Genomic DNA, 18,106 nt, shown 5'->3' with positions numbered 1-18,106 from the left:
CCTGGGAGTGGCCTGGCTGGGTTGGGGGCAGGGGATCACCTGTAGATCATGCCGGGGGAGCCCGTCTGTCGCAGAGAGAGTCGAGCTGGGGAGCCTGTTGTCGATTCCGGATACATGGAGCCGGCCTCACTGGTCCTGACCTGCTCTCTTCTTCACGGAGGGAAGATTCTGGAGGAGAAGCAGAATAGAGGGGCGGTGGTTCAAAAGACCAGTTGGGTTTGCCCATGAGGCTCTGTGACGGTGAAGGCCCAGTTTGTTGGGTATCTGTACATCCCTCATCAGACAGACAGACCAACCCATGAGGGTTCAGACAAAGCTGATGGTTGGGGTCAGTGGCTCTGTAACAGATTTCTAGTCTCCCACCCCCATGCTTCACAAGGTCGTTCTGCCTCCCCAGCTGCTTTCCTAAGGTTCTGGGAGCCCTCTTCTGGTGGTCCCAGGGGGCAACTGTGGACTTAGAATTTTGGACTGTCTCCACTGTCCCAGGAAGTGGCACCACCATCCCCCAGGCTCATCCTTGATGCTTCAGCTTCCCACCCTCTCCCAGCCCAGTGCTGGCTGGTGTCGCTGTTCAGCTTTCAGGAAGGCAGCTGGTCAGATAACCCCGGCTCCTGGGACTCACGTCCTCCCCGTGGGTGTGACTTGCTCCCGCCCCACAGGTCATGGCACAGGTGACAAGATATCACCTCCGTGATCAGGTGATGCAGACCGTGCCTTCTGTCTTGCTAGCAGACTCTCTCCCTTGCTGGCTCTGAGAAGCAAGCTGCCATTGCTGGAGAGGGCCGTGTGGCCAGGAACGGAGGCCCTCAGTCTAACTGCCCACAGAGAAGTGAATCCTTCAAGCTGTGTGAACTTGGAATTCCGAGCGTCCTTCCCCATTTGAGCCTTCAAATGAGACCACAGATCTGGCCAAACATCTTGGCTGCAGGCTTGTGAGGCCCTGAAGCAGCAGACATAGCAGACCCACAGAAACTGTGTTTTAAGTCCCTAAGTTTGCAGTCATATTTTATGCAGCAACAGAGAATGAATATGACAGACACATCCGTCCATTCACTTTTCCCCGTTACCCTCAAGCCGAGCTACCACCATCTGTCACCTGAATCACCAGGTCAGCCTCCTGACTGTGCCCCCTGCTTCCACCCGGCAGCCAGGGGCATTTGCTTCTATAGGAGATCAGGTCACACACCCCTTTCTTCTCTTCTCCGACAAGCTAAGTGCACACCTTCTGCAGGGCCTTTGCACTTACAGCTCCTTTTGCCTGGAATGCCCTTCCGACAGACCTTCTCGTTGTTGGGCCTCCTTGGGGAGCCTGCCCCTGACGGTCACACTCTGGGATTCTCTCCCGGCACCCTGCCTATCCCATGCAGTCAGCACCAGCGACCTTCTTGCTGTCTGTCCCTGAGTTGTGAGGTCTTGACTCTCTCCAGAGGGCAAGCTCCACCAGGACAGAAATTTTGCTGGTTTTGCCACTATGCCTAGAACAGGGCTTGGAACTCAGCCAGGATTTAATACCTGGCTCCCAAAAGAGTGACGGTCCCTGATCCAAAATTACCTTGCTCTGTGCCGATGGGCAAAGGGATGGTCTGGGCTCAAAATATAGCCCCGCTTGCCCCCACTGGGGCCTCTCCGCTGAATACCCATCTGGAGGGCTTGTTCACCTCACTCTTCCTCCCTCCAGGACGAGGACCTCCCGTCGGCAGGAAGCGGGCTTCCTCTGGATGCCCTCCACCCCCTGGCACGGGGCTTAGGTTACGTCTCGCTCATAACTGAGCTCCCCTCTGAGAGAGGGGTGTGCGCACGTGTGTGAACATGCTGGGAAAATGGGGAGAGGAAATGTAAGCCAAAGTCACTACAGTGACAGCCTCATGGAAATGACAGAAATGATGGGGTCAGTGAAGGTCCCCAAAGTTTTATTCTTTAAAAAACCTCATTCAGAAAGAAATGACAGAATGAAATAAAAATGCACTTAAATCCTGAAAGAAAGCAGTGGATCCTCGGCTGATGTTGAATCCAATCTTTGGGCTCATCAGGTGATTCCTCATGAGCTGCAATGCCGTAACCCAGGCTGACCTCTCCCGGGGCTCCTTGTCCGCATGGCCCTGTCCATTTGCACCTGGTAGAATGGCTCCAGGCAGACCCTGAGGCCTCTTGGTCACCTTTTCTTTCAAACTCTGGGGTTCCATCAGGGTCACTGTCCCCAGATGGACCAGCCTGACCCCGCCCTCCCCGCCCAGATCTATGCAAGAAAGAGGCACAGCGCCTTTCCTGCGGAAAGAGTTTGGTTACACGGCTCCGGGGCATTGAGTCCCTGAAGCTTTGGGGTGGGGGGGGCCTCTCCTCTGTGCCCATTAGGTGCTCCTAGAGTGTGCTCTGCCAGGTCACACAGGGCATGAAACCCAACCATCTCACGAAAGTCATTAACCTTAAGTCAGAGGGTGGTGGGTTCATGGGTGCCCAGTGTCAGCTGAGGCCCTACTGTGCGCAGGTGCTGGTAGCTGCTTGTGCAGCACAGAGCCCTGCCCACGGGCAGGAAGGCACAGCCGAGGGCGCGCAGAGCACCAGGCACCGTGTCCAAACACATTGGTCCCGAGGTCATCGGGGAGGAAGGGTGGCCGGGGGGGCAGGATGTCCTCACAGGGTCTTGTGGAAGGAGATGGGGGCCAGGCAGCCCAGAGCAGGCCGGGACGCCTGTGCCCTTAATCGGTGGATGTGGACTCCCCCCGACCCCCCACCCTCTCCTCTCTGGCTTTCCCTGGGTCCAGCTACTGAGTGGTGGTGTCTCAATCCCCAGCTCGGGCACTCAGGGCTGTTTAACTTCCAGAATTCAAGAATCACAAACTCAGTCTGAATTTGAGACGGTGTAGGGACGTAGAGTCTCTGACTCCACAGATGCGGGGTGCGCCCAGGAATCTGCATTTCTTTCTTTCTTTTTTTTATTTAAAGATTTTATTTATTTGAGAGAGAGAGAATGAGAGACAGAGAGCACGAGAGGGAGGAGGGTCAGCGGGAGAAGCAGACTCCCTGCTGAGCAGGAAGCCCGATGTGGGACTCGATCCCGGGACTCCAGGATCATGACCTGAGCCGAAGGCAGTCGTTTAACCGACTGAGCCACCCAGGCGCCCAGGAATCTGCATTTCTAACTAGTCCCCCAGGGGATGCTCGTGTTCCTGGTCCGGAGACCACGCTTTGAGGACTGCTGGTCCTGGAGCAGGAATGGGCAGACTACGAACGACGGACCCGATCCAGCCTGCTGCCTGTTTCCGTAAATGAGGTGTTGCTGGAACAGCTGCGTGCCCACTCGGGCATGAACCGTGCCCATGTCTGTGCCACGCTGTGGCGTTGAACACACGGTCTGGCTTGCTGCACTACCTGTCCCTTTACAGCCAAAGGTGGCTGAGCCCAGTTGAAGGCCGCTCTCCCCCACTCTCCAAGATGGCGCCTCTCAGCTCTTGGCTTTGCTGCTTCCACTTCACTGATGGAACAGAAGCAACCAGAGACCAGCTTCCCCCCACCCACCAACATCAGCTCTCCGAACATCCTGCTTCCCCTGCTACTGCCACCTGGACGACCCGGCCACGGCCACGGCCACGGCCACGGCCACGGCCACGGCGCTCCGCCTGAGCACACACCCCACTCCGGCCCCACTCAAGAGCACCCCAACTCTTGCGCTGGCTCTTCCTTCTTTATGAGGCACTGCCCTCTGCAGACAGCCACTTACTACTTCTCTCGTCTGAGAAAACAGAAAGCACAGTCTCTGGATCCACTTCCTCCTCCACCAACTGCCCCATTTCTCTCCTTCCATTCATAGGAAAATTCCTCAAAAGAGTTGTCCTTTCTTGCCTGCAATGCGCCTTTCTGCCTTCCCCGCTCGGAAGAAGCTGCTCTTGCCAAGGTCACTGTTGCTAAGTCCGGTAGTGCCCACAGTTTGGGGGTGACGGCAGGGCTGCTGGGACGCATGCTGTCTGGCTTGTCTTCCTGCCTTCCCACTGCTTCTTCTCAGTCTCCTTGGCTGCCCCTGCTCACCTGACTTTGAACCTTTTTTCTTTTCTTTTTTTAAAGATTTTCATTTATTTTTTGACAGAGAGAGACAGCGAGAGAGGGAACACAAGCAGGGGGAGCGGGAGAGGGAGAAGCAGGCTTCCCCGCCGAGCAAGGAACCCGATGCGGGACTCGATCCCAGGACCCTGGGATCATGACCTGAGCCGAAGGCAGACGCTAAACGGCTGAGCCACCCAGGCGCCCCTAACCTTTTTTCTTTCCCATTACATGAGGTTCCTCAGATTTCCACCTGTCTTCTGGCTCTGAACTGCGCTGCTATGCCAGAAGGCCTGTGGTCGTACCTCCAGGCCCCGTCGTTCCCCTGGGCCCCAGACTCATCTGTTCAACTGCCCTATGGGCATCTCTCCCAGTCTTCTCTGGAGGGTGCAATGCTCTGTCCCACGCGTGGTGCTCAGGGCAGCCACAGGGATGGGGACAACTGGAGCTACGAGCTGCCAGTAGGGACACTAGGGAGGTGTCCCGGAGGAAGCCATCTGTCCCACTCCTCGCCTCTGCCCTCCTGGACTCCTGAAGGTCAGGCTCCCTCTGAGCCAGCAGCCAGCTCCCCAGCTCAGGCACTGGCCACGTTCTGGTGCCCACTTCACGAGGGACAACCTCATTCCTCCTGGGGAGCTGCCACCTTTGCTACCTGCCAGGGGAGGGAGGGGGACTGGGGAGGCTTCCCATGCCCCCTGCCTTGCATTCTGCTGACCTGCCCGGAGCCCTGACCTCTGCAGCTGCCACAGTTCAACCAGGAGAGACTGCATGTGCCCGGCGGCCGATCCCAGAGAAGCTGACGTCCTAGCGGGATGCTACCAATCCCAGGCACCACGGAGGGAGAGAGGCGGGCAGGCAGGGCTGTCCCTGTGCTCAAAAGGGACGGCTCTGGACAAAGGCTTCAGAAACCACTTGAGAACCGGCCGGGCCCAGGAGGGACAGCTGGCTCAGGGTGCAGCCTGGGAGTCCACAGTCTAGGTCCCCCTTCCCCAGCACTTCCACTTGGTCCCTGAGCAAGCCACCTGAGTCATCCTCGGAGAAACTGAGGCATGGAGTGCTCACAAATGCCCGCCCATACTTTCTCACGGGAACAGAGAGAAGGAAGACACGAAAATGCTTTGCGCTCAAGAGGGAAGATGTTGGGTAAATCCTAGCTCTCCATCATCATGGGAAAGGCGGCTGGCAATGACGGCAGGCCCCTCAGAGGCGGGGGCTCCATCTGTGGGCACTGCCTTTCTCCTCAGCTTACTATTCTGAAAACTTCCAAATATCATTAAAGTTGTGAAGAATCAGCACAGCAATGAACACCCGTGTGCTCTCATCCCATTCCCCCGTTGTCTGTATTTTGTCTCGTTTGCACGCCTTCCCTCTGCTCTCTCCCTGATTTCTCCACTCACACTCACATGCTCACACCCACTCGCTCACACACATGCCCTCCTCCACACACTTGCTCACACTCACACACACGCTCTTGCACACTCGCTCACACATACTCATGCTGTCACACGCTCACATGCACACACATGCTCACACTCATGCACTTGCTCACACGCACACACACGCACGCACACTCACACAGTCACACGTGCTTTGGCCAGATGAGCAATGACAATGTGTCAGCTCCAGCCTCAGCTACAGGAGACTTGCTCCACCACGGCCACGGACGAACGCGCCCCAGACCACCCTGCTGGTCCAAAGGGGACAGCTGCACGCGCAAGAGCCACCCAGCCTAGACTGGGCACCGCCAGCCACCTTGGGATGTGGGGCCAGCCACCAGGACTGTTACGTGGAAGGTGACTTTTGCCCTCCTGGGAGCACGCTCTGCTGGCTTTAACCTGCGGGTCATCCTTATCTCATGAAGATACGACTCTGGTGAGTCGTGAGAAGGACTTCCGGTTACTGGAAGAGGCCTCCCCTGTCTCCCCACTGTTCCTTCCGGAGCACAAGAACACTTGGGTGGCAGGAACCTTTTTTTAGCCAAAACTCCCGATGCGAAGTTAGCACTTCAAGCTCTGGGTGACTTTCTGACCCGAAACCTCGCCAGAGCCACCATGTACGTTGTCTGTCCTCCTCCAGGGCCAGTCTAATGACACAATCCCACCTTGTTGCGTGACCCGAGGAGACCATTCCAAGTGTCAGGGAGGGAGTTGAGGCCCCATTGTGTTCGGATCTGGTGTATGACCTGGGGCAAACTTTTCCACCTTCCTAAGTGTCAGTTTCTCTATCTGTGAAACAGGATGACGGGAGTCGGGGAAGATCCGACGTGCCCACAGGTTGGGGTGCACCGTGAGAGCCACGGGCTGGGATCTACCTGTGCCTGGCCCTGGCAGAGGGCAGGTGCTGGCCCAGGGCCCGGGAGTCCCTGATCATACCTCCTTCCTCAGCATCTGCACCATGTGCACAAGGCAAGTGAAGTTGTCCCTGTGCCGACGTGCCCCAGCCTGCTCCCAGCTGTGGTCTTACCTTCCAGAAAAGCACTTTTTAGGGTCCTCAGACTTGCTGCCACATCGCTTTTCCCTTGCTGCCTCTCTGCTTTGTTCTCAGGGGCTGCTCATCTTTTCCACGTCCCCAGAAAAAGGCTAATCTCTTGTGGATGCGACCAGCCACACACAGGTACGACTCAGTGTCATGACAAAACTGTGCAGCCCTCTGTGGCTGCATCCCAATTCCTGATCAGCCTGGAAGCTCGAAGGTTCTAGAAGGCTTGTCCCCACATAGCTGAGGTCTTAAGAATTACAACACTGTGTGAGTTATCTATTCCTATGTGACATGGGTTACATGGGAGACAACAAGGATTTCTCACACGGTTTTGCAAAGTCAGGAATTGGGGGTTGCCCTGGCCGGGCAGGTCTGGCCGGTGGGCTCTCCTGAGGTTGCAGCCAGGGTGTTGGCTGGGCTGAGGTGTTAGAGGTTTCCTACACACAGAGGTGAGTAGGGGCCCCCTCCTCACCACCTGGTTCTCTCATGCCAAGGCAGCCAAGGGAGGGGTTGAGAGAGAGAAGTTGTGATGCCCTTTAGGCCCGAGGCTCAGAAATGTTGTTCTCTTGGCTGCAAAGGCCAATCCTAATAAGGGGGTGGGCGTGAGCACCGGGAGGTACGGCGCTGGTCACTATTGAGACACCAGCAATGCACTACTCACCACGTTTCCTCTTTCCCCGTCTCCTCTGAGACCCCGGGGATGTCTGCTCCACCGGGCAGGGAGCTTTGTCTCTTTCATTGCCCAGTTGTGTCCCAGTGCCCAGAGCAGCGGGCACACGGCGGGTACTCAGTGCACGCTGCCCGAGGGGACGAAGACAGGAGAGGCTCGCCCTGCCAGGCGTGGGGGACAGCAGGTGGTCTCCCCGGAAGCCTCGGGGCTCAGGGCTCGGATGCGAGCTCCTGCCTCTTGAACTCATGTCATTTCGCACGTTGCTTCTCGAACGCTGGAACTCCTTCTTGCCAAAGCCCTGCAGTACCACTATGACTATTACAGGGCACGAAACTGCCACCTTTTATGGGGCTGAAGCTGCAGGAGCCACGGCGCCAGCACTCGCCAAGAGACAGGAAGAGGTGTAACCGCTCAAAACCACTCAGATCCGGAAGGGTGCTTGCGTAACACACCCTTCCTCTCTGTCCCACAAGCAGGGTGCCGCCAGACGAAACCCCACTCCTCCCCTGTGAGCAAGAGTGTGTGCCACCGCCGAAGACCTGTGAGTCTGAGTACGCTCGGGGTATTGGCTCTGCCTGTGGGGTCACCCTGGGGAGTAAAGCAGAGAGGCCCAGTCACTGCAGGGGCGGCCCGGGGCCCTGGGGGGCAGTCTGGAGATCCACAACCCAGTTCCCAAGGAGCATCATCAGATCTTGCTCCGAATACAGCTGGGTGGCGGGGAGAACAGTGAAAAATTCCTATGGGCTGGATGCTGTGGCCAGGATCCCCTGCTCTCTGCTGCAGAGAAACTGCTATCTGCCCTCCAAGCTCCTGAGCCAGGGGGACCGAGCGGCACGGTGACCTGCCAACCTGAAGTGAAACAGCGTGCACATCACGTGGTCGGACAGCAGCAGAGGCATTGGGACCAAGCCACGGAGTCCCCATAAGAATTTCTTGAAAAGATGGCAGACCAGAATTTTTCAGTCTTTCCAAAGCAACATTCCAATGCCTGTCCCCTGAGTACAAACACGTCAACCCAGCATGGGGCTTGGCTTAGGCCTACACTCTTGCAGGCAGAGGCCCCATTCCTATCTAATTAGTGCCACAATTAAAAAAAAACACAAACCATCATGGGCCCCAAATTCCAACTTTCCTAAAGCAACACTGAAATGCCTCTCCCCGCATGCAGCCCACCCAGATCCACACCCACTTCTCATGCACCTGCAGGCTGAGGGGCTCCCCACTGAAGCAGAAGCCTTGCTGTGGCTCCCAGCTATGTCCAGGGTGTGCTAAGTGCTGGATGGGAGTCTGCCAGGCTCCGTGGCCAAAGGCCCCCAGTCTTGGGAACAGCCATCCTCCCTCCCTGCGAGGAAATGGAAGCTGGGACCACGGGCGCGGTGGCTTCCCGGCTCCATCCTGATCCTGTCAATCACAAGTGAAATAGGGCCCTCACCTGGCGCCTGGGCGGAGGGGACCTCAGACTGCAGCTAGTCAGGGCAAGAAGCAGGAAACAAGCCCCCGAGTGCTCTGTGCTCCGGAATCTTTGTAACCACAGGCCTCCCCTCAGTCATTCATTCAGCAAAGCTCTCTAGCCCTCCAGTCCCGCCTGCCACCTGCCTCTGGCCACCCTGAGCTCCCACCCTGACCACCCCTGCCCTCCTCCCCCAGTGGTGACTGCAGGCTGTCCCTCCAAGACAGAGCTCCACAGGGTCCTCCAGCTGCCCTCCCCTTTGCCCTGCACTCAGCTCTGCAGGAGAGAGGGGTGGGGACCCATTCACTTATTTTTAAGGCAGGGACCCTCACTTCTGCCTGCGAAACTACTTTCCACTCCGAGGCGGGAAGTCCCTGGCCAGGGGTTCAGGGGACAGCAGATGGGCAGGGATCCCTCCAGGAGCCTGCAGGCGTTGCTCGACAGCTGGTGCTCCCCTCTGCCCCCCCACGGCGGGACAGAGGTGGCCCCATGGTGCTTCTGATCTCCAGGCAGCTCCTGTCTTGTTGCCCCAGGGATGAAAGCAGACACCGGCAGCCCCCGGCGGAACTGTGCCACGGTCAGATACCTCCACTGGGTGTCAGCCCGGGATGCCCCCCACCCCCGCCACCTGCCCAGCAGCCGCGTCCCCGTGCGGGGCGGACGCCTGTAGCGGCTCGGCTGAGCTGCTGCGACAGATGGCCACGTGGGCCCTGCCTGGGTCCAGCCGGGGGGCTCCCCTCCCAGCGGCAGCCAGTCTTGTGCAGGTGTGGGGCCCAGGGGACGGGGCTGGCCTGATGAACCCTGGCTATCAGGGGAGCTCTAAGCCCTGCTTGGGGAGCTGGGGTACCCACCCCCTCGAGCACAAAACCCACTCAGGGAACAGGATCCCTGAAACACCCCAGTACCTGTTCCCGAGACAAGGCCATTTTGGTGTGCGAAGCGCGGGACTGCAGGGCCAGCCAGGAAGTCGGCGCAGCGCGTGTGGGAGGATGCCTGGCAAGCCCGGGGGGGCCCCCCCCAGAGGCACTGGGGTGTGGCCTCCATTCCCGGGCGTGCCGGAGGGAGGTCCCCGACACCCCGACCTTCTTGGTGGTACAGCCACCTCTCGGGGGAGGGGGCAGGGGATGTGAGAAGGGGAAGCACGTGGGACGTGCCCCCTCCCTCCAGAATGGGCAAGCAGTGGGCCCCTTTCTCAGGGAGGGAGAGAGACAGATACGCAGCTAGTCCTGGTGGTGTCAGAGAGGTCCTGCTTCTTGGCCCCAGCTTTCTACCAGCACTGGGCTGCAGGCCTTTCACCTGTGTCCCCTTATCTGGTCATCCCCAAGCCCTCAGAGGGGTCCTGCTGCTCTCCTCACTGTACAGATGATGACACGGAGGGTCAACGGTCAGGCCCATGGCTAGGATTCGAACTCAGGGCTGGCAGACCCCAAAGCTGTGCGCTGAGCTCTGCAGGGCTCTGCCTCACCTGTCTCCTATCCCGGGTACCAAATATTGGGTGGGGGGCAGCACTTCAACACATGAATTCAACACAGCGCCTTTGTCCACGACTGCTTTCACGCTACGTGGCAGAGAGGGGGAGTTTCGACAGATGCCGGTGCATGAGGCGTGGGTGGGGCAGCCCGGGAGGTCAGGTGTGAGGGGGCCATCTCCCTATTGCTTCTCCCTGCTCTGCCCTTCCTTCCCGGGGAGGCCCCTCACCTGGGGGAGAGCGAGGCCAACGACGGACCTGGACGGAGCACTCTACCTCCCCTGTGCCGGCCACCTGTGCTGTGCTGAGCTGCAGCCCCAGCCACCCCCTTACCCACGGTTCTGGGGAGTGGAGCGGGCTCCCTCTTCCCCAGGGGTGGGCACAGGGCTCGGGAGTCAGCCAGCTTGGCCCACGTGCATCAGATCGGGGGCGCCGCCATGGGTCCCCAGCAGGTTTAAGACACAGACGGGGTGATGGGGCAAAGAGGAGAGAGAAGGGAGAAGTAAACAGTTTGGGGCGCTCAGTATCTCCTAAGTGACGAGAGGTGAACAGGAGAGAGAAGGGGACGATGGAAAAGAGAGACCACGAGGGGGTGGGGGAAGGGAGCCCCTCTGGGCCGCACCCCAGCCTTTCCCCCGTCACCCCCACAGGCAAAAGCACTTCTACAGATGAGAACATGGCATCTTGCCCCAGCGCACTGGGCTGTCGGTGGCCGAGCTGGGGCGGGAACCAGGCATGTCTGACTCTAGACCGGGGCTCTTTCCTCCCGCTGCCCTGGAGCCCCCTCCAGCCCCCACGGGCCTGACTCTCGCGGGCCTTCACCGTGACCCTGTGGGTCTGAGAAGGCTGGCTTAATTCTTAAATCACAGATCTCCCGTCAGCAGGCAAACGTGGAACATTTCAAATGACGGGCACGTCTGCAGCTTGCCGGCTTCCAGATGCAGGGTCGCTGCCCTCCGGCCTCAGCTTCATCCCCAGCCCCAAGTGTCTGTCCTACCTGTACCTCAGACGGGGAGGGCAGGTAACTATGAAATATGGGGTGGCCTTAGACATGCCCACTGAGTCCAGGAGCGGCTCCTCTCCGGCCCCGAGGAGTCTGAGCTCCACATTCAAGCTGGATCAGTAAACATGGCGATGGGGCTGCTGACTGTCCCAACTGCCACTCATGAGCCCCATTTCCTGAATCACCTCCCAGGGAGCGTGGGCTGGGACTCAAGCTTTTATCATCGGCAGAGCCCTGGGGGGTGGGGCCTCCAGGAAAGGTTTGCTCTCTTCATGGAAAGGAATAGAGTCTTCTGCTACGTTCTTCCCCACGGCGGAGGCTGCCAACCAAGTTCTGCCTCCATTTCCAGCAGAAGGAGTAATGCTGGGGGCTCAGGGGGAGTCTCAGGCGGGATCGGGGAGGGGGTAAGAGGTGGCATTGCAAAGGCCCTAATGGGGTGACCTGCAGCAGGTCCTGTCCCCCACGACTCAACCAGAGAACAAGATCGTGAACCAGACCGGTCATGGGACCATCAAAGATATTCTCCCTTTAAGTGGGAGCCTCACAGTGGTTCTGGATATTTCCACAATTTAAGGAGCAAGCACTGCTTTGATATAACTCACGTTCCTTTGGGCCAGGACCCTGGGGGGTGGGGGTCGAGTTCCCCAGGTGTAGCAGGAGTACTGATCTCACTCGTCCTAGACTCTCCCAGTGTCGGGGGCAGAGAGCCCAGGTCCAGGGTGATGGAGACACCAGTTCCCTCTGCGAGATCCCCACGTCGGTGTTCTCGAAAATCTCCACCCATGGGGAACTCTGAGCAGGTGAGTCCCCCGGGGATAACTCAAATGATGGAAAAGATCCTTTTTATGTTGATTTGAAGTCGGTGTCCTTGTAACTCTCCCCACTGGGCCCACTTCTGCTCCCTGGAGACGAAGAAAGGCAGTCTCTCTGTCTCATGGCACATAGAGACCTCTGGCTTTGCTCACCTGCCACGTCTTTTGATGTTTTCCCACGAGGCTTCTGACTTCATAAATACAATCTGGGCCAATGTCACACCACATGCTTCACTTGGCCATCACACGGAACCCTGACAGAACCTTAAAGGCGGCTGGGTGACTCCATCATGCTGCCGAGGACACTGGGCCCGAGTCAGCTGGCGGGTAAGTGGAGGGGCAGAGATCTGATGCCTGAGGATCTGACTTCAGAGCCTGGGCGCTTTATTAGCCACCCTGGGTGTGGCCTCCTTCTGGAACATCAACTCCGAGGTCACATCCTTCAGTTTGCTGTTTGCTGAGATCTTTCGGGAAACGACAAGGCGCACAGAACTGATAGCTGCGAGGGATGGGGGGAGGCTCCCTCCTTGTTCTGGGACGGGGTTTGGCAAGGGTCTGTGGGCCCAAACCAGCCCATCTCCTGAGTTTGCATGGCCTGTGAGCTAAGAGTGGTTTTCATGTTTTTAAGTGGGTGGAAGAAAAACAAAAGAAGAATATTTCATGGGAACAGAAATTATATGAAATTCAAATTTCAGTGTCCATTAATAAGGTTTTATTGGCAAGGAGCTATGGTCATTTGTTGTCTTGATCTGCTCTGGGTGCCATAGACGGGAGGCAACAGACATCTATTTCTCACTGTTCTGGAAGCTGGAAGTCCAAGATCAAGGCGCGGGAGATCCAGTGTCAGGTGAGGGCCTGAGTCCTGGTTCCCAGCCAGCGAGCTTGCTGGGGTCTCATCATCATCTTATAAGGGCACCAGTCCCATCAGGGGGCCCCACCCTCACCGTCTCATCGAATCCTAATCACGTCCCAAAGGCCCCGCCTCCAAATATTGGGTGGGGGGCAGCACTTCAACACATGAATTCAACACAGCGCCTTCGTCCACGACTGCTTTCACGCTACGTGGCAGAGCGGGGGAGTTTCGACAGAGACCACATTACCTGAAAGCCTGAAACATTGGCTCTCCAGACCTTTGTAGAGAAGGTGTGTGGAGCCCTGACCCCAACAACGTCCCAGGGAAAGGGATCCCCCCAAGGGCACGGTCCCTCCTGGGCCTGCATGTTTTCTCTTCACGGTGGGGTCTGAGTCTAGTTGTGTGATGCAAATATCCCTGCCCAAATGATGTTCCTCACCTAAGAGAACCTAACCTAATCATTGCAGAATCTTTTTTTTTCCTTTCCAAACAACACCTCTAAAGCCCTAAATCACAGCACAGACACACCACCAAACAAAACCCTATCACCGATGTTGTCTTTAGGTGGACAGGATACTTCCCTAGGGTGCTTGAGCATGTGATGAAAAGCACCCAGGGCAGGAGCCCACAAGTGTGGGCAGGTCAGGGCCAGAGAGTCAATATTTTAGGCTTTGTGGGCCAGAAGGTCTCTGTCGCAAAGCTGTGCGAAGGCAACTAGAGATGGTATGTGAATGAATGCGGGTGGCTGTGTTCCAATAAATCTTTGTTCACAAAAACAGGGAGTGGGCTGGAGTGATTTGCAAAACTCTGATCTGTGACATTAAAAAAAAAAAAAAGGTGACATCCACCGTAATGAAATCAAGACAAAAGTACGGATCCTCATGAGGTCTACAGCATTTGCAGCTCAGCTTTGCAGGGAGCCGGAGCCTGTCCTTCTGGGGGCACATTCTGTGTCAGGAAGGTCAGAGATGACCTCACGCCACCTGCAGGCTGAGCCCTGGCCCACTGCTCAGAGGGGGTGCCAGGGGCGGAGGGGAGAATGCACAGAGGCCCTGCGTGCCCGGAGTCATTGTCTTGCTTTTACTTTGCCAGTAATTCTGATCTATCATCGGATCGTAGGCCTGATTACTCTGTTCCGGAATAAACATGTAGAGCTGTGCTCCTGGCCGCTCTCTGTGATGCTGCTTGCTGGGGACAGCTGGGCCGACGGACGCAGGCTACTGCCTCCGATGCTGTACTATTTCTGGTTACTCTTTGTGCCTCATTTATTTTTGATTCGAGTTGCTCATACAGGCTGTACGTTCTCTTTCTCCCTCCTGCACTGAAATGAAACAAGCATAGTATTTTTAAACCCTGCTTGTGTTGCCTCATAAGTGCAGATGAGCCGACACACCTGGAGAGCGGCTCCGCAGGAAGGCCGCCTGCTCTCTCGCTCTGGCCCTCAGCCTCCGTCTTATGACAACAGCAGGACAGAGACGCCACTCCTCACTCTCCTGGACACGGTGACCCGTCCAGTCCTGGGGAGAAGGCTGCGCCTTCAGGGTCCGGCCCCGAAGCTGGGCTTTGAATGGACGGGGTCCGGGGACATCCATGTGTCCTCTTGGTGGCGTGGGTGGAAGAAGCCACCTGAGTAGCAGCCCCGGGCTGCATCGCTTTGCGGTGACCCGTGAGAGCTGTGGGTGATTGAGGGGTGAGATAGGGCTTCACGCATTCATTCACTCAATGCTAGTCCCCAGCCCTGTGAGGGTGGTACTGTTTATGACTATACCAGCTGAGGAAACTGAGGCTGGGCGTCTGAGCTGGCCTGCCCACAGTCACCCGGGAAGCAGCAGTACTGGGAGTCCCTCCTCTGAACCATGGCCCTGTGCTGCCACCAGCAGGGATGGGCAACCAAAGGCCTTCTCCTGAGAGGCGAGCTCATCTATGCTTTCCAACGTCTCCGGGCCGCGGGCTGAGGAGGACTGGGGGAGCGGCCTAAGGCAGGGGCAGGGCTCTCGTCAGGAGGCCATGGAACGATCCAGGTGCGAGTCGGGGAGCCCTGGGCAGGGGTGGAGGAGGCAGCCACTGGCTGGTGGAGTCAGCAGGTTGAGACCCAAGGGCTGGCGGGAGGGTGGATGTGTGTGCAGGGTGACCTGGGTTTCTGGAGAAGAGGTGCCAGGTCCCGAGCTGGGGGAATTGGTGCGTGTAGCAGGTTGGGGGAGTCCTGGAGCTGGGCGCTGGCTGTATCTGCTGCGAGGTGCCCACTGACATCCAGGTGAGAGGCTGATGGTGTTCCACTCCTGTAGCTCTGCCTCAGGCCCGGGCCGGAGCAGTTTCCTCTCTTCTACCACAGGGACTTTGTACGTGTGGTCCTTCCACTGGGGATGCTCTTCCTTTGTGTCCCTGCTCCAGTGTCACCTCTCTAGAGACATGGTCCTGGAGAGCTCTCTCCAAAGTGTCCTGTCCATCATGTCAGCACATGGGTTTCCTTCGGAGCTCGTGACTGCCCCCCAACTAGACGCTGAGCCCCCAGGGGCGGGACTGGGTCTGCCTCGTTCCCTGTGGAACCTCTCATGCTGGGACAGGGCCTTTGCTGAATGCATGAGTGTGTCATGAAGCTCTGGACAGGCGGTGCTTTCCTTCTAGTTAACACTCTCTCCGAGAGGCTGAGCCAAGCAGAGTGGTGAGAGGCGGAGCAAGCAGGTGGTGTTGCGGCGGCTCCTCCGAGGGAGATGCAGGCTTTCCTGCAGCCTCGGTGGCCTCCTCCGAGGGGCTGCAAGGTGAGCCACTACAGCCCGCATGGGCCCCGATCGGGATCTCTGGCCTGAGCCTGACTCGAGTGTCCACCAGGCCCAGAGCCCCCAGCAGGACCACGCCCGGTTCCTGAAGCACGTGGACAGGCAGGCACCTCAAGGGCACGCATGCATGGGCATAGAGACCCACGGACACACATACGTGCACACATACGCTTTGCCACCTCCCCCTGCGCCTCCACCACCTGCGCCTCCACCACCTGCGCCTCCATCACCTGTGCCTCCACCACCTGCCCCACCTCCACCTGCGCCACCTCCACCTGGGCCTCCACCACCTGGGCCTCCATCACTTGTGTCTCCATTACCTGCACCTTCACCACCTGCGCCTCCATTACCTGCGCCTCTATCACCTGCACCACCTCCACCTGCAAAACCTCCACCTGCGTCTCCATCATCTGCACCATCACCTGCGCCTCCATCACCTGCACCACCTCCACCTGCGCCTCCACCACCTGCGCCTCCATCACCTGTGTCTCCATTACCTGTGCCTCTATCACCTGCACCTCCATCACCTGCACCACCTCCACCTGCGCCACCTCCACCTGCGTCTCCATCATCTGCACCATCACCTGCACCTCCATCACCTGCCCCACCTCCACCTGCACCTCCACCACCTGCACCTCCACCACCTGCACCTCCATCACCTGTGTCTCCATCACCTGCGTCTCTATCACCTGCACCTCCATCACCTGCGCCACCTCCACCTGCGCCTCCATCACCTGTGCGACCTCTACCCCAGGCTGGCTCCTCTTCCTCCAAGCACTCTTGCTTTCAGTGTTCTGCTCATGGAAACTTCCCCCCGAATGACCCTCCAGGGCGGTTCTTTGGCCCCCTCTGGGCTTCAGCTCCCATAAGCCCCACAGCTAGCTGTGCCTCCCCCACCTCTCTGCCCTGAGCTGCAGGCTCATCCTCTCAGCTGTCTGTTGGCTCTGTCCACATGGGTATTCCTGGAACATTCCCTCTCTTGCCCATTTCCATTGCTGGTCTTGGGAGTTCCTGCCTGGATTACAGTCGTCTACCTGTCACCAGAGTCCCATTCCTACTGCTCACCCATGGACCTATCACATCATGCCTTTTTCTAAAGCCCTCAGTGGCTACCCGGGGCCTTCAGCATCAGGTCCAAGCAGCTCAGCTTGGCATGCTGAACCACTCATAGCCAGCCTTGTCTACTTTTCCAGCTTCCTCTTCTCTAGGTCTCCTGCATACCTAATCTTGGGCCTGCCTGCACCTTTTCCCTGCACACCTGACCTCAGGCACACCTGCCTGTCTCTTCCCTCATGCCCATGGCAGCCCTGTCCTTGTTCTTGCTGTTGCCTTGGGGGCCTGCTACATTTCCCCATCTGCCAGGAACTTCAAAGCCTTAGGGTCCAATGCAGAGGGTAGTTCCCAGGCCTAAGTGGATCACCCCATAGTATTTTCAGGGTTACCCTGGGGATGGGAGACAGTGGGGAGGGAGTTTGCACTTTCCATTCCTAACTCCCATTACCATCTGCATCTTTTTTAGAAAAAGATTTATTTAGGGCGCCTGGGTGGCTCAGACGGTTAAGTGTCTGCCTTCGGCTCAGGTCATGATCCCGGAGTCCTGGGATCGAGTCCCGCATCAGGCTCCCTGCTCCTTGGGAGCCTGCTTCTCCCTCTGCTTCTCTCTCTCTCTCTCTCTGTCTCTCATGAATAAATAAATAAAATCTTAAAAAAAAAAAGATTTATTTATTTATTTTAGAGAGAGAGAGCGTGAGCAGGGAGAGGGGCAGAGGGAGAAAGAGATGGCTTGAGCCACCCAGGCACCTCCCATCTGCACTTTCTAAGGGACCTGCCTAGAGTCACAGAACTCTAAGAGGCAAAGAGCTGGGACAGGCCTGCCCAACTGCAAAGCCAACACTCAGAATGCAGCCTCATGCCACTCTGCTCCAGAAACCACCATGATTTCTATAGCTTTCTGGTTTAAGTCTTCAACATTGAATGCCAGCCCAGCCCCTGGGCACCCTCTCCCCAATAACTGCCTCCACCCCCAGCCTAAATCCAAGGAGGAATATACGGGGCTCATGCCCCAAGGCTTCCCCATCTCTCATATTCACCTGAGCAGGGGCAGGCAGGATTTCTCAGCTCGCCCTTGAGAACATGAATAGCCTGCCTGTGACCCAGGGGGATGGGGATGACTTGGGGACAGGAGGCAAGCCCCTGAATCGCCAGAAGACAAGTAAGGGCTCATCCCGCATAACCCTATGGCAGGGACGTGCCCTGGTCACACGTGAGATGGTTCTTGAATCCAATATCTATCTGCTTGTCTTCTAACTCTGAATTATGACAAGTAATGCTGGGTTTCCCTTTATTACAGGGGCAGCAAGCAAGCTTCATTTCAAAATAAGCTTATTTAAGAAAAAAACTGACTAAAAGAAAAAATATAAACTCAGAAATAGGGCTGGTAGTGTGCACGCATGACCCAAACCCCAAGATGGAAGGCCAGTGACTGCAGCGTGGGAAATCTTGCCAAAGACAGAGAGACAGACAGAGAGCGGAGCACGAGAGCGTGTCCCTGACATCCGGC

General features: G+C 57.5%; 1 protein-coding gene across 6 annotated transcripts in view; it reads right to left on the bottom strand.

Annotated features, from left to right (window-relative positions):
• Nucleotides 1-18,106, bottom strand: part of KCNAB2 (potassium voltage-gated channel subfamily A regulatory beta subunit 2) — an 82,895-nt gene that overhangs the window by 50,926 nt on the left and 13,863 nt on the right. For 4 of the 6 annotated variants that reach the window (XM_081817362.1, XM_081817366.1, XM_081817364.1 and 1 more), the window contains exon 2: nucleotides 40-168. In XM_081817362.1, coding sequence (XP_081673488.1) covers nucleotides 40-116 — 77 coding nt within the window. In that variant the 5' untranslated portion in view covers nucleotides 117-168. Of the gene's footprint in view, nucleotides 1-39; nucleotides 169-9,538; nucleotides 9,638-18,106 lie in introns of those variants that run through there. The other 2 variants (XM_006746375.3, XM_081817365.1) reach the window with 1 other exon arrangement.

This window comes from Leptonychotes weddellii, chromosome 4, assembly GCF_054177405.1.
Source record: "Leptonychotes weddellii isolate Sample4059 chromosome 4, ASM5417740v2, whole genome shotgun sequence".
Lineage (NCBI taxonomy): Eukaryota > Metazoa > Chordata > Mammalia > Carnivora > Phocidae > Leptonychotes > Leptonychotes weddellii.
Note: the sequence above shows the minus strand (reverse complement) of the source record. Positions and strands in the feature narration are given on the sequence as shown.